Source organism: Camellia sinensis, chromosome 7, assembly GCF_055761805.1.
Source record: "Camellia sinensis isolate YWXY chromosome 7, ASM5576180v1, whole genome shotgun sequence".
Lineage (NCBI taxonomy): Eukaryota > Viridiplantae > Streptophyta > Magnoliopsida > Ericales > Theaceae > Camellia > Camellia sinensis.
Genome location: NC_138967.1, coordinates 18,013,741 through 18,030,129, shown reverse-complemented (window position 1 = coordinate 18,030,129; position 16,389 = coordinate 18,013,741). Strand labels below are relative to the sequence as shown.

At 34.1% G+C, this 16,389-nt stretch overlaps 3 protein-coding genes across 3 annotated transcripts in view; all 3 read right to left on the bottom strand.

Annotated features, from left to right (window-relative positions):
- The window catches only part of LOC145795635 (uncharacterized), a gene marked incomplete at its 5' end in the record, with an annotated part of 30,394 nt that extends 21,354 nt beyond the window's left edge, over positions 1-9,040 (bottom strand). The window contains 2 exons of the mRNA XM_082880480.1: positions 7,644-7,950; positions 8,796-9,040. Of these exons, the coding sequence (XP_082736606.1) occupies positions 7,644-7,950; positions 8,796-9,040 (552 nt within the window). The remainder of the gene's footprint in view (positions 1-7,643; positions 7,951-8,795) is intronic.
- LOC114309702 (uncharacterized) lies at positions 1,153-7,542 on the bottom strand. The gene is made up of 3 exons (XM_082877539.1): positions 7,244-7,542; positions 3,283-3,661; positions 1,153-2,010 (listed from the first exon to the last, which is right to left on the bottom strand). Exons 2-3 carry the CDS (start codon positions 3,373-3,375, stop codon positions 1,378-1,380), a joined length of 726 nt encoding a protein of 241 aa, XP_082733665.1. The 5' UTR covers positions 3,376-3,661; positions 7,244-7,542; the 3' UTR covers positions 1,153-1,377.
- Positions 9,041-12,282: 3,242 nt separating the features above from the next.
- Positions 12,283-13,831, bottom strand: LOC114281704 (uncharacterized). Its single transcript, XM_028224256.2, has 2 exons — positions 13,442-13,831; positions 12,283-12,817 (listed from the first exon to the last, which is right to left on the bottom strand). Exons 1-2 carry the CDS (start codon positions 13,717-13,719, stop codon positions 12,505-12,507), a joined length of 591 nt encoding a protein of 196 aa, XP_028080057.2. The 5' UTR covers positions 13,720-13,831; the 3' UTR covers positions 12,283-12,504.
- Positions 13,832-16,389: the final 2,558 nt, after the last annotated feature.

The following is a 16,389-nucleotide window of genomic DNA, read 5'->3' as shown; positions in this document are numbered from 1 at the left end:
GCCCCCAGTGTCCCTCAACAGGGAGAAAATAGGAAGTATGCCAAAAAAACAGAGCAATAGGAGATGGTTAAGTGGTCCCGAACCGAGGCACACGGCCTGACGGCTCCGAAAACCGGGAACCGGGCTCCGAAATGGGTAAAATGGCCTACGGCCACCAAATGTAGCCTACGGACATTGAGAGATGGTCTACGGGACCTCTCCCTCCCCTCAGGAAAAGAAACAGAGAAAACCGAGTCTGGTTCGCAAACCGAGACAAGACACAGAAGAGGGTTCGGAAGTCTGGAGGCGGGGCTCACGGCCGCGACTCTGAGACTTCTGAACAAGCACGATACGCAATATCACCAAGCGCTCAATTGGTGACGTCTGAGTCTTAAGGTCGGTCAAAAATGGGGTGTCTACAACGTGCGCCCTGTAGTAGTCAGAGGCAATTCTGTACGCTTCAACATAATTATTATTCATTCCAGTATGCCACACGATTGCGAGCGCCGCGACATCATCACACATTTCCTGCATCCGTGCATCGGTGTCATCGTCGCTTTCCATGCCTAAATCACATAACTTCAAATAAAATCAGAAGCATAACATGACAGACTACTACTCTGCCAAAATTAAACATGCAAAAATTAATTTTTGTAAAAAAAACTGTTAAGGCTGTCAATAACAGGAGTATTATGCATAAATAATCAATTTATTTCATTTGCATAAGTTCTTCTGAGACCTTCTATTGTATTAAAGTAGTTCTGTTGGCACGGTTGAAATCGTGAAGTCATTTACTTGATGTATAAATAAGCAAATTTTTTTTCCCTTTTATGACTAATAAGCAATACAGAAATTGCAATGAGATATACAAAAACACAATGTTAAATTAAAATATACAAAAATAATAACTTAAATTATTTTGCTTGTTTAGTACCTTACAACGGGTCTAACTTCCAATTTTTAAGTTGAAGGCTTCAGTAAATTGGACATGTCTCTCTGCAAGTAGCAACGCTTTTGTTGAAATGGTCCAGTACAGCTGATTTATAACAACCACTGTTTACATAACTATGAAGCTGCAAATTGGAAGAGTGTAATCAGATTCATGGTTTATTGAAATTTTAAAATTGTAAAATCCATAGCCAATACCCAACCAATGCACATCCATAAAAACTAGGCAAAGAAAAGGAATAGCATAACCATCTCCCTACCAATTGTCCTTACAAAGCATAGTTGAAAACATCATGTCATTAGCAAATACATAACAAACAAGTTCGAAAAGACGTCCAACACAAAGCATTTCATTAAAACGCAGCCCTTTAGCAAATATAAGCGAAGTCCAACGCATAAGCGAAAAGAAGTCCAACACGTAATCCATAACAAGTCCAACACACAGCATAGTTAGAAACGAAGTCCTTGACTGCACAATATGCTTGCAAGAGTTGGAGCTGCTGTCGTCCTCTCTTTGTCTTGTTGCTTCACCTGGAGCCAGTCGATAATGCCTTCATCGGAAGGAATACTCATAACCATCTCCCTATTATTGGGCACCTCCATAAGGGAAATACCAAAATGGAGCAGTGGATTAGTTTGTTCAAGTCCTTGAATTTCATAAAGACGTCGGATAGCTTCGGCCATAGCGACACTTTGTCCACCGACAACATGGTTAACAGTGAGTTCCTTACTTTGTGTCTTCACCGAATTCACCAAATCATCCATGCTTGTTGCCAATGCTTCTGCCCCGGTGATTCGTTTCTTCTGCACGGCTGTGACAGATGAGTGCCTCCTTTTGCTACCACTACCGGATGCGGTAATGTTTGCAGATTTCATCAAGTTTGCAGTTTCAGAGGCACCCAATTCGTTGCTGTCCGTAGAGAAGTCTGCACTATCGGACTCCCCTTCCACCTCCAGCTGGTTCCGCATCTCACCAGGCGTCCAAGCATTTTTTCCTGTTGCCGCAGCCCCCGTGAAAACACGACGCATTAATTCCTCGTGTTCCAACCTCTTTGTTCTAAACTTGTAACACTCTTTGTCAACCTGTAATACAATACAATGGGAGTACACCATTACCAAAATGAATAACTTATGAATCACAGAAAATTTTAAACTACCAACATTCAGCAAGTATTAATCAGCCATTATAATAACAAATTTGTCTTGATAGTCCTTACAAAACAGATCTGTCCAACTGTCTGGGCAATTCCATGATTACACATTGCTAACAGGTAATATATTAATCAAATCTGATACAATCTGTTATAATCTGTCCAGCCAGGGATTATGTCCACACAGGGATAATCTGTCCAGACATATTTTTTGATATAATCTGTCCAGGAATATAATCTGTCCAGTATATTTTTGCAATAATCTGTCCAGGAACAATGTTGAACACAGCAATGTAAAAATAATATTCATAATAGGGCATACCTAATGGAAGATCTAATCCGCAGAAATGATCAAAATTGCATGTACGCAATCCGACAAAGTGACAAATAGTTTAAAACCTAGCTGTTTCAACTCCCAAAAACTAACAAATTAATAAAACCCATAATTAAAAGTGCCAAAACCAGCAATACTATTTTGAATTCTCAGATAACCCATTTACCAAATCCAGAAATGAGACAAACCAAGATGAGACAAGGCTTAAACCCCTCCCCCCCGAAGAAGAACCAATAATACCAACAAAGGTTTTTTTAAGAGGGTTCTAGTGGACAGATAAGGGTTCATGTAATCTGTCCAGGAAAATGTTACTGGACAGCTTATTGTAACATATTATTACTATTTTGGACAGATTATTATATGATAGCCAAGTGATAGGCATTTATTGTAACAGATTATTACTATTTTGGACAGCTTATTGTAACAGATTATTACTATTTTGGACAGCTTATTGTAACAGATTATATTTTGGACAGCTTATTGTAACAGCTTATTGTAATTCCCAGGATCTTACAGTATAGGCTTTTAAAAATATAAGCATATGTTGTCGTCATTCATTAGACATTGTTGGAGTTCATTACATCAATAACAGAAAATGGGGAAAACAGTGAAACAGAAAAACACAACATGATAGATCCAATTGTGAAAGAAAAATTAAGGTAGAAATTTGAGACGGACTACGCAACCACAAAGTAAAAAGTGAAATCAACTCGTGACAATTATACATTTCAACATTACTGAGATGCTGGGGGAAGTTTTCAAGAAGATCAAACAAAGGTTTTACAAAAAACACATGACATGTCATGCCAAAACTAGTGTAACCACGAAGTGAGCATCACAAAATTATGAAACATGAGTTCAAGTCGTTACCTTCTCCATTGTAGCCCACCATTCATCTGACGCATTGATGAGGCCAGTCTCTTGGTCGAACCCAATTCCAGTGGGACCTTTGCGGCTATCCATTAGTTTCGACCATGCACGTCACTCTGCCTTTAGTTGGTTGTACTTACTTTTCAGTTGTTTCATGCTATGTGTCAACCCAGTCGCTGCCTCAAAAGTCTTTGCCAAGAACCGGTACCCATTCGGATTTATTGACATGTGCGGCCTGTTACCTGCATCTATTTCCTTGACAACAAGTTCCAAGTAGATACGTGTGTTCTCCCAGTCCCAAATGGCTTTGTGATAAGGTTTTGGGCCCTTCCCTTTCCCGGAAGGGGTACGAGAGCCGGATCGAGTTGAAGCCATGCGACTATAGAACATTATAATTTGCATTACTTATTTGTTTGTTGTGTGCATTACTTGTAGTTGTGTTAACCATATGTTATTATGTTTGTCCAACACATATGCAATAGTAAAATGACACGGATAAGTAACATATTACATAAGGAAAGCATAGTACGGTAACAAGCAACACGCGGATACATATCACATACGGAAACCATAATACAGTAACCATCTACACCCTATTACATATATTACATACGGAACAACAAGATAGCGACGATGATGGACAAAAAACATGTGACAACTTTAAGTACACGCAGACTCTGTTCAATGTCAATCAAACGCGCCTCAAAACGACGACCATTGTCTCTGTCATTCTCAGCAGCCGTTTGTCGGCCATATTCGTCACACCACCCAATCCAATTGGCACATGGCCGGGGTTAAAAAAAGTTTTGAAATTATTAGTGACAATCTGACAAGGTAATAATCCCAAAGAAGGTGAAGGTGCTTGTACTCACCACTCCACGAGGGCATTGGTAGTACGCACGTCCTGGATTTTTGGCGAACCGAGAAATCTTGACCACACAATACCCGTACCCACAAGCACACATAGGGCCTGGTTGGGTTGATGTCGCAGTAGACATAAACGAGGCCATGAACTCTGTGAATGTGTGATTCGATGACATGACAGGCACAACAAAACAGGTAAACGGGTGTGACACTTATGGTAGGGGATAAGTGTATTGTGTAAACAAAACACAACATTATATTTACAAAAGGGAACATATATTCTTCCATTTTGAATAGGTTTGCTTCCCTAGTCATTTATGTGCAAGTGGTTGAATGCTAAGAAGCGCAGAGGCAAAGACGGGAATTTAGTAAAAAACTAGGATACCGACAAGACAAGACAGAAATACAGCAACAGAAATCTTTTGGTTTTTTTTTTTAAGATTTCCAGGTTCATGTATATAAATATTAATTTACGAGACACTGATATAAAAGGCATTAATGTATGTAGGTGTATTTTGACGTTCTTAGTTTCCTGTCTTTGTTTTTATATATTTTAGTTTGATCTTAATGCATCTTCTAAATCATATAAAAAAGATCACAAATATGATTTCAGGCATGTTTAAACATAGGACACATGTATATGTGAACTGTGTAGTTAAAAAAAACAAATAAGTCATTCCACCTGACGTGTCCAACACAGAGATGTATCCCTAGCATGTTGGTGCCCCATACATTGACACAAACACATCTATTTTGAAGTGTCAGTACTTCAAGTGTCTCAGACTTTTCCTTGCCTTTCATAATGTGAACATAATTTACACTTGTGCTTTGTTATGACAGATTAAAATCGAGGAATTAAAATATTAATCATGATTGACCATACAACAAGCAAAGAGCTTGAAAATAAAAGTTAAGGCAAACCAATAATACCAAAATAGCACATGACACACATCAGAAGAAACCTCTTTGATAGCCATGCACACATACTGATGCAATTAACATCTTTGAAATGGGAGAAATGAAAAATCCTCAATCAATTACCATGCTGAAAGACAACCATTCATCACGCCGGAATGACCATGCAGACATACTGATGCAAGTAATCTATCACTTTAGGAAACATTGTGCTGAGGTGTCTATTTGGGCAACATTAAAATTTGTAGTCTCAAAAAACTAGGTAGGTATGAAGGCAACATAATAACGTAAGATCCCACCACAACATTAACCATATATTGATAGCATTAAAAGTCAAAGTCATCCTTGGATTAGCAGTTTTATTGTATTTAGGACAATGTTAATTAAGGCATAAGGACAATAAGCCAACTGATATTTGTCAGGATATACAGTAGGTAAGCAAAGCCAACGCGATTTTCAGGTCAATATATTAAGGCAACTATGTACCAAGCAGCACAATGGTTTGCATCAACCAACATGGCGATTACTAAAGACTGAACCAACTCAACGGAATGTCAAACTCATTCATGGATTTTTTTGAAACTACAAACTTGCGTATTAGATTAGAAAGAAATAGAATGTTATGTCATGTTAAAATATATGGACATTTACATATATATGTATGTACATGTGTATTAGATTAGAAAGAAATAGACTATATTCATGCATATGTATATGCATAAAGATCTACAAAAAGTACTTGAATAGATGTTACACAAACATCCTGATCATGGAAATCATGCTCACCAACTTCACAGTTATACAGCTACTAAATTCATGTCTATGTTCCATCTATTTAGCACTTTTTAACAATCGTATCACATTTCCATGAACACTATGAGGCAAGCGTGAAGCAGAAAAATGAAAAATAAGAAAGCGTCAAGCAGAAAAATGAAGACCTTTATACTATTTTGTGAATTTAAAATACAGCTCCATGACCTTACCTTAAACAGATAACCTTAAACAGATTAAAAATCTTAAACGCATGCAAACATATTACAAAATTTTAAGCAGATTAAAAACCTTAAACAGATTACCTAAGAATATAGCGCCATCAAATGCATACATTACCTTACCTTAAGCAGATGACCTTAAACAGAAATCTTAAACAGTTTAAAAATTTGAAACAAATTAAACATTTGTGAAAATTGTAAACACATAAAAGTCAACATTACCTTGAACAGATTAAAAATCTTTTACTGAAGTACATTATTTAAACACTGAGACATATGGAAGATGAGTTTGTTGTGGAAATTCGTATGATTCGTTGTTTTCTAGTGACAAATTTTCTTTTTTTCTCCCCCCTCCTTTTTCATTATAGGGATTGAATCCACCTTACTCAAAAGATTAACAGGGACAACCAGACTGCCACATAAACAAAAAGAAAATGACCAATTATTCACCAACGTTATTGTGATGTGTTCGTAGGAATCACAATGGTGGCATTCGTAGCTAATTTCACCAAATTTATAGGAATAGTATAAATGAAAATTTCACGTCAACGTATTGCACAATTATAACCACAGAGACAGACAGAATACTTCGAACTTGTTCTGTTAATACAGACTACGTCGTCCTATTTAGGGGGCTTTCTTGTTAGGGGAAAATTAATCATAATACTTCATCGTATTAGGGGACTTTGTTATCCCCCCAAAAAAAGCGTTGTAATTTTTTGTTACTGCGTAAGAAATAGGCAACGGTTGATACACACACAGCGACAAAGACAAACAGAGAGCGAGAGGGAGAGAGGGCAGACTGTGCACATATACAAAAACCAGAGCAGAGAAGTCATGGTTATGAGATCCACACCCCCCCACCAACGGACAACCCGCAATATTGCCTATTTCCGGTACGTGAAAGAAACCCTAAAACCCCCAACATAATAGGCCAGTTTCTGGAAAAATTTACCCAACTAGAATGTTGAAGACAAATTGGAAAACGACAATGGTCAGACAGAGCGACAGACACATACACACAGACAGAGAGGGCGAGAGAGAGAGAGAGAGAGAGAGAGAGTTCATACGTACATACAAACCAAACAGATCATATTCCACGATTGGGAAGCCATAGCGAAATGGAAATAAGAGAGGCTGAAGAGAGAGAGACAGAGAGCGAGAGAGAGAGAGAGCGAACGAGAGCATACCTGCAGTTGGGGGGATCGTCGGAGGAGGGACTGCTTTTCCGTTTGCCTTGGCGGAGTATCGTCGTCTCTTGGTTCCTCTTTCTCTTCAGATCAAAGCTGCTACTATGATCCAACCTTGAACGAAGGGTCATCTTCATCTTCACCGTTTGATGTAGCTGCACAGCCGTAGCTACTACACCCTGTGGGAGAGTAGGTCTGCTGACATCCCCATCAATGTTTGACATAAAGGCAAGGGTGAATACGAGATAAACAAAATGAAAGAGGGGCAAAACGGTCATTTTACACAATAGATGGCAGCCTTCACGTGTAGCTAGATGTATATAGGTTTTTAGGGTGACTTTTTGGCTTTTTTGATAACTTTTTGGCTTTTTGGCTAAAACAGAAGCATCCCAAACGAGGCCTAACTATACATGAAGGAATTTACTAGTGGATCAGTAGAAAGCAAACTAAACATCACCACATCCCTAGCTCTCCCCTTCTGAAAATAATACTTTCTTAGAATAGCTTCTCTCTGAAACCCAGTCTTCTCCAACACTCTCTGTGATCCCTTGTTCTCAACATGCACTAGAGCTTCAAGCCTCTCCAAATGTGGCCACTCAACAAACACACTACGAGCTGTCATTTTCACCGCCTGCGTGACGATTCCTCTTCCCCAATAGTTGGAGCCCAAGACGTACCCGATCGCTGCTCTACAACTGTCATTTCCCCTGTTTGCAGGGACGTAGTTAGAAATTTTATGGGCAAATTACAAACACCCTCTCGAGATTTGGTGAAAATACAGATTATTCTCTAAGGTTTTGAGAAATTACATCCCGCCCCTGAGGTTTATATTTTCATAACAAATTCCTCCATGAGATTTTTATTTTCATACAGATTTCCCCATAATTTCCCTTAATTTGTTATGAAAATTTGACCCTCAGGGAGTAATTTGTAATTTATCAAACCTCAGGGGAGAATCCGTATTTTTACTAAATCTTGTCCAAATTTTATTTAGCGGGGTCAATTCAACAAGTCATTGTCAATTATCTAGTTTTATAAAATTTCTCCAAATAAATTTTTCTATGATACATTGGGCTTTTGGGAAGAGTTAAAAAAAAAAGGGGGGTTAAAAGTCAACTTTTAATTCATTTTGAATCATATCATCCCTCACATTTTTTACATATTTTTTTTAAAAAAATTCAAAAAAAAATTAAAAGTTCAACTTTTAACTCTCTTCTCAAAATAGGCCATTGTAATTTCATATATTATGTGTTCTATTTATTTTTTAGTTCTAAAATTGTTAAACAAATCAAGTTACTCAAATTCGAGTTCATTAGAAAGTCGTTTAAGATTGACTCATTACGAAAATAAGTCAAACTTGAATACAATTTTAAATTATTTGATTTTCAATTGAAATGAACAAATAACTACTTGATTCAATAAACTTATAAAAAAAAATCAAATTGTTCATACTCAACTCATGGTCGACTTGTTAAAAGTTTGTCCATGAAAATTTTGAAGGCACATTATTCAATTACAAAACAGGACACAACATACATGGCTATGTCCGTACCTGTTTGGTGAGACAGAAATTTCCGCGATGGGCCGACCGTCGAGGCAAATTGCTCTGTACCATGGGTGAGGGATGACAACATTAGCAATATAGTTCATGGCAGCTTCTTTGGATATGCAAGTGTCTGTACCCCATGAGCAAAATTGGATGACTTTGTCATCTGTAGCCCACACCATGAAGTCGTCGACGTCAGAGAAATCGAGCAGCCGGAGGCTGATGTTGGAAAGCTCATCTTCTTCTTCTATTTTTCAACTAATTTGGTTGGAACGTTCTCCATTTTCTGGGACTTTTTTGGTTTGAGATGAAGATAAGAGGAATGTTTTTGGGTTTTGTAAAGCAGAAGACTTGGAAAAAAGTGCTTGGAAATGAAGTGGAATTTGGTGACCAATAAATAGGCTCGACGGGGTTTGGTGTTCAGACTCAAATTTTGAATTTTATATTATATATATATACATATATGTTTGGACCGTGCTAGGGAGCTCGAAAACGAGCTCCCCTGAATCCCCCTAATTTCTATTTTTTTTTTAGGAGAAGAGAAGGAGAAGAGAAGAGAAGGAGGAGGAGGAGGAGGAGGAGGAGTGGACTGGAGGGGGCCATAACAGTGGGCCTGAGGAGACGGCGGACCTGCTGTTGCGACGATCGGACCTGGGCGACGGGCTGGGCGACGATCTCTTCCCCTCTTCTTCTCTCTTTCTCTCCCTCTCATTCTTCTGCGTTGCAGGTCGAAAATGGAAGAAGGAAAAAAAAAAAAAAAAAAAAGGCCAAAACGACGTCGTTTTGTCCATTAGGGGGATTCAGGGGGAAGAATTTCAGGGGACAAATCATTTTCCTATATGTTTAACATTTTTTTTAAATTTTTTTTTAGGTTAGATGTATTTAAAAAATAACATATTTGTGAAGGAATCTAAAACAATTCACTAAATAAAAAATACAAAACTCAGTACATATTTTTATTTATTTGTATTTAGTATTTTTTTTTTTATAGATTTATTCATAAATATTTTACCTTCTAAGTATATTAGATTAGTTACATTTAAAAAGTAAAAAAATGATTAAAATATAAATAAAAAAATTTCTAAACCAAAAAAGCATGAAAAATATTTTTAAAAAACATTCAAAAATATTTTTCACAAACTAAACCAAACAAACTGAATGACAAGTTCAAAAATAAATGTCAATTGCATGGAAATTTTTTATAAATTTGGCTTTTAATGTAATAAAATCATTTATTAATTTGTAAATGTTTTCCCTAACTTTATACTCAAATGATATTTTCCCTTTTTTTTTCAAGTTGAGATTTTGAATTTTATTTGCTTTTATTTTTAATTTTTTATAGACATTTTATATGATTAAAATATATTTTTCCATTAGTTTACTTAGGCTACGTTTATTTGGCTCCATAGGATAGAGTACGGTGAGATTAGATAAGGGCGTGTTTGATTCGCCGGATTAGGGGGGAGGACTATCCACTATTTGGATTGTCATCCAAATAATGCTCCTTATCCGCCGTTTGATTTTTTTTAGTTTGCCGGACTCCATGTCCGGTCGGACTCCTTATCCTCCATATGGGGGACTATTGTGTCCTAAGGGGGGTATGGGATAGTTTTTGGGGGACTATCCACTATTGGGATTAGGTGGTCAAAATGACCATTTTGACCCTCTATTATTTAATTATGTATTATATTGAATAAAATTCAATAAAATTTAAATATCTAAATTTAAAAATAAAATAATTTTATTTAACTTTTTATTGATGTTTTATTTATTTAATTTTTTAAAATAATTTTTTATAGATATTTTATTGATGTTTTATTTTAAAATTTTGTTTATATTTTATTTAATTTCATTATTTAAATTTAATAGATGTTTTATTTAATTTCATTGTTTGATTATTATTATTTTTAAAAACAAATTTATTTAAAATTTTAATTAAAAAAATAATATATATTTTTATTGATATTTTATTTATTTATTTATTTATTTTTTAAAAAATAAATTTATTTAATTGTGTAAAAAATAAAATAAAATAAATTTTTATTTAATCTAGATAAAAATAATTAAAATATTAAAAATATGTTTAATATTGTTATTACTTAGTAAACAATTGAAAAATGGTAAAATAGTCTTTTGTTCATTTATCCTATTCAGTCCATCCAACCAAACATTGGATTCACTAAAAATAGTCCTTTCCAGACATCTAATCCTATGAAAAAACAAACACAAGATACATATTCAATCCAATCAAATAGTCCGGGGGATTCACAGTCCCAAGACTCAAGTCCGATGGATTCTAATCCCCCTTATCCAGTCCGTCCAATCAAACACACCTGAAAATTATTAGCGTAGTGGTATTAGATTAGAGATGTAAAATAAATAATTTTTGTTTGTACACCACCAAATTAATAATGCTATAAATAATATTAATATATAAAATTAATATTTTATAATTTTTAGTATTTTTTAATATTATAATTATTTTTGTATTCCAAAAAAATATAAATTTTGCTTATAAATTATTTAAAAATTCACTAATTCCTTCACTAAATTTTTAATCCCAACCCTCACATGGGAGGATGAGTGGTTACTGTTGGCACAACAGTAACTATTGTGCCTCAATTTGAGATTTATTATGAGCTTATTTTTATGATTCAAACTGTTCATTTTGTAGGATTTGTTAAGTACTTCATGCCTATTAAAAATCATATTAATGAGGGGATTGCTAGTCCAAGGGGATAGTTTAATCTCCTAATTCATGTCTCCAATCAAACAATCGTTAAGTAGATCCCATGGATTATTAGTCTAATCCCCATTTTCAAAGAGCCAAACAAACATGACTGCATTGAAAATAGATAAATAGTTTAGATTAAAAACAAATCAAAAGATTAGGTTTAATTGATAAAAATAAAAAATTTAGGATTATTTTATTTTATAATTTCTTCTCTTAAATATTTTCTTCTTCCATGGTTTTTTTATATTTAAAAGTTGATTTAAATTTTCAGAATCATCTAGTTCAAAAATAAATCGTTAAAAATCTGACTTTTATAATTTTTGCAAAATTAAGTCATTTGAATAGTGTAATTACATTTAAATAGTGAAATTCACTATCTTACTCTTATATCTTACTCTTATAGAAGGAATGGCTCTTTCACTATACTCTTATCTTTCATACTTTTTCATATTCTATTTTTTAGATTCTATTCTGCGCTCATATAAAAAATTAATTTCATCAGATATTACTAGATACATAAATAAATTGCATCCTATTTTTTTTAAAAAAAATGGACATTAATTGTGAGTTTAAACTAAAACTTTTTATTCTATAAAACAAAAGTGATTCGTTTATGTATTCATGAATATTCGATGAAACTGATTTTTTGCACAAACCAACAATGCTAGAGACACATATTTTACACCCACAAATGCACAAATGCATTCACAATGACGTGGCAAGGGTTGTGGATCCCATATCCTTGAGTATGAAACTAATTAAAAACTGACATTTATCAGATCATATCATTATAAGTTGAATTATGTAAGACTTATGAGAGTCACAAATATTTTCTAAAAATAAAATAGGAAGGATAAGAGCATGCCCCTTGTACAATGCTTTAGAGCATCTCCAACCCAATCCTCTCACCAAGAAGATGAAAATAAAATTTTTTATTCAAAAAATAAATATAGAGTATGTTACTATTCATTCAAACTCCAATCACAAATAACTATACATCAAGGAATTTACTAGTGGATCAGTAGAAAGCAAACTAAATATCACCGTATCCCTAACTTTCCCCTTCAGAAGATAATACTTTCTTAGAACACCTTCCCTCTGAAACCCAGACTTCTCCAACACTCTCTGTGACCCCTTGTTCTCAACGTCCACTAGAGCTTCAAGCCTCTCCAAGTGTGGCCACTCAACAAACACACTACGAGCTGCCATTTTCACCGCCTGCGTGACGATTCCTCTTCCCCAATAGTTGGAGCCCAAGACGTACCCCATCTCTGCTCTACAACTGTCATTTCCCCTGTTTGCAGGGACGTAGTTAGAAATTTTGTTTAGTGGCGTCAATTCAACAAGTCATCGTCAATTATCTAGTTTTATATAATTTCTCCAAATAAATTTTTATATGATACATTAGGCTTTTTGGAAAGAGTAAAAAAAAAGAACAGTTAAAAGTCAATTTTTAATTTATTTTGGATCATATCTTTCACACTTTTTTTAATATATTTTTCCAAAAAAAAAAAAGTGAAAAAAACTAACTTTTTAACAATCTTCCCAAAATAAACCATTGTAATTTCATATATTATGTGTTCTGTTTATTTTTTCTTCAAAAAAAAAAAAAAAAGTTTTAAGACTGTTAAACGAATCAAGCTACTCGAATTCGAGTTCATTAGAAACTTGTTCAAGATCGACTTATTATAAAAATAAATCAAACTTAAACACAATTTTAAACTTATTAAGTTTTTAGTTCGGCATAACAAATAACTACTTGGCTTGATAAGCTTACATACTTATAAAAAAAATCAAATTACTCATGCTCAACTCATGTTCGACTTGTTAAAACTACAACAATTTTCTCTATAAAAAATTTTAAATGCACATAATTCAATTACAAAACAGGACACAACATACGTGTCTATGTCCGTACCTGTTTGGTGAGACAGAAATAGCCCCGATGGGCCGGCCGTCGAGGCAAATTGCTCTGAACCATGGGTGAGGGATCACAACATCAGCAATATAGTTCATGGCAGCTTCTTTGGATGCGTAAGTGTCTGTACCCCATGAGCAAAATTGGACGACTTTGTCATCTGTAGCCCACACCATGAAGTCGTCGACGTCAGAGAAATCGAGCAGCCGGAGGCTGATGTTGGAAAGCTCATCTTCTTCTTCTGTTTTTTCAATTAATTTGGGTGGAACGTTCTCCATTTTTGGGGACTTTTTTGGTTTGAGATGAAGATAAGAGGAATGTTTTTGGGTTTTATAAAGCAGAAGACTTGGAAGAAAGTGCTTGGAAATGCAGTGGAAACAAAGTATGAAGATGACTAAAAAGCTTTTCAACGACCAAAAAGCTTTTCAACTTTATATGACTTGGTGACCAACGAATAGAATTGGGATCCTCCCCTTGAGCCCCCTCCTTAATTCCCTCCTTGCAGGGGTCTTCGGATCCACTTTGAGACCCAGTTTTGATAATCCGAACCGTTAATATTTTTAGATTTATTCAGTATATCATACCTGTAAAAAATCAAATTGATCGAATATCATAAAGTATGTGTTCGGAAAATTGTTTATTAAAAAATAGTTTGTAGTCCCAATTTTCTGAACGCATACTTTCTGATATCCGATCAACTTGATTTTTTACAGGTATAATATACTGAATAAATCTAAAAATATGAACAGTTCGGATTATCAAAACTGGGCCTCAAAGTAGACCCGAAGGCCCCTGCAAGGAGGGAATTAAGGAGGGGCCTCAAGGAGGGAATCTGGACTCCAAGGAATAGGCTTGATTTGGTGTTCAGAGTCAAATTTTGAATTTTGAATTATATATATATATATATATATATATATATATTTATCATTTTTTTTAAAAAAATTTAGGTTCACTTATGTTGTGTTTGGTTAAGAGATTTGGGGAGAAATTTAGAAAGGGAAAAGGAAAAGGTGCATGAAACTATGTGAAATATAGGTATGTTTTTTTTACATTTTACCTATCTTTTCCATTTTCCTTTCCAAATCTCTCCTCAAATCCCTCAACCAAACACAGTATTAATCTAGATGTATTTAAAAAATAGGGTAAATTATATTGACACCTCTTGAGGTTTGGTCTAATTACTACCCACCCCCTGACGTTTTGGAAATCATATTCACATCCATGTGGTTAATAGTCTTATTTCACAAACTCCCCTGCTTATATAAAAAGAAACAACTTCTAATAGAAAAACATAGGAAATTACATTAAAAATAAATAAATAAAGGAAAGGGAAAAAAAAGAAGAAGAGAAAGTAAAGCAAAGCAAAAAAAGAGAGAGTACATGAGTTCTATGTCTTCGTTCTGTCTAAATAATTACAATGACAGGGGGATTAGTGTAATTTTCCAAACGTCAGAAGGTGATATGTATTAAACCCAAATCTCAAGGGGTGTAAGTGTAATTTACCCTAAAAAATAATATATTTGTGAACAGGGGCGGAGACAGCGTATACTTAGGGGGGGCACATGCCCCTCTCAAGTTTTGATAATTATATTTGTACCCCTATATGTATATAGATTATATCATATATATATATATATATATATAAAATTATAATAATATCATTTCTTCAAATTAGAATTGTCCCTTTATTATAATTATTTTTTCCTAATTACAATGAATCTACTAAAATAAGTCATTCTATTATACACATTCCAAAAGGAATGTACCATATACCAGTTATTATTTTATGATATTGATATTATAAATTTTCATAACCAAATTATTTTCATTCATAACTGACATGACTACTATATAAATTATAACCAAATAACACATCTTCAATTAAAAAAAAAAAATTACAATAAGTCATAATTAATATCAGAATGAGTCATTAGAGCATCTCCAATGGTTCACCAAACATTTCATCAAATATGAGTAAAAATACGACCAATTCCTTTATCTGATATCAAACACTCCAACGGTGACTACTATAGCTTTCATCAAACCATAGGACGTCCGGGGGGTCGACATCTTCAGTTTGGTGAAATTTTTGGGGCGTTTTCACTTTGATACCATTTTGCTGAAACCGTTGGACCACAAAAAGTTGGTGTTTGGAAAGTGAGTTTTTTTGTAGGTTTTTTTAGTTGTAGGATATTATTGGAGAATTTTTTATTTTTTTTTGTATTTGGGAAGATAGTTGAGTTTTTTTATGGTTGGATGTGATGTTTGTGAGAGAAAAAGTGAAATGATTATGGAGTTTGATGTGATATTTTGTTTGGATTTATTTTTTTTAGTTTTGTAAAACATTTGTCTTGTAGTGAAAAAAAAAACAAAAAAAACTCAAAAATCAAGTTTCCAAACACCCTCAAAGTATCTCTTTTTCACCAAATTTAAATTTGATGATGGATTTGGTGAATAGTTGGAGATGGTCTTACAAATCATTACTTGATGTATAATCAAACACCTCTTTAATCATAACCAAAATAACAACCACAAGAAATTATAACTAAGTTATATCTAACATAATAATGTGTCATAAATAAAGACCACAGAGATCATAATTGCGACATATGATAGACATTTTTTTTGCAGTGTGTTTTATAGAATTTTTCTACTAAAATATATCATTTCTATCTCAATTTATCTTCTTTTTGAAATTTTCAATCCACCTAAAATAGTTACTCTACAATATTTATATAAAATTTAATCTCAAATCCTTTAATTTAAAATTCACATCCATCCAAATAAACTGCTAATATTTACGTTTAGTAATATCTCATTATTGTTTATTATAAGGAAAAAAAATCAATATCATCATTAATTTGTGCCCTTCTTCACTAAATTCTTAGCTCCGCTACTGTTTGTGAAGGAATCTAAAACAATTCACTAAATAAAAAAATACAAAAAAT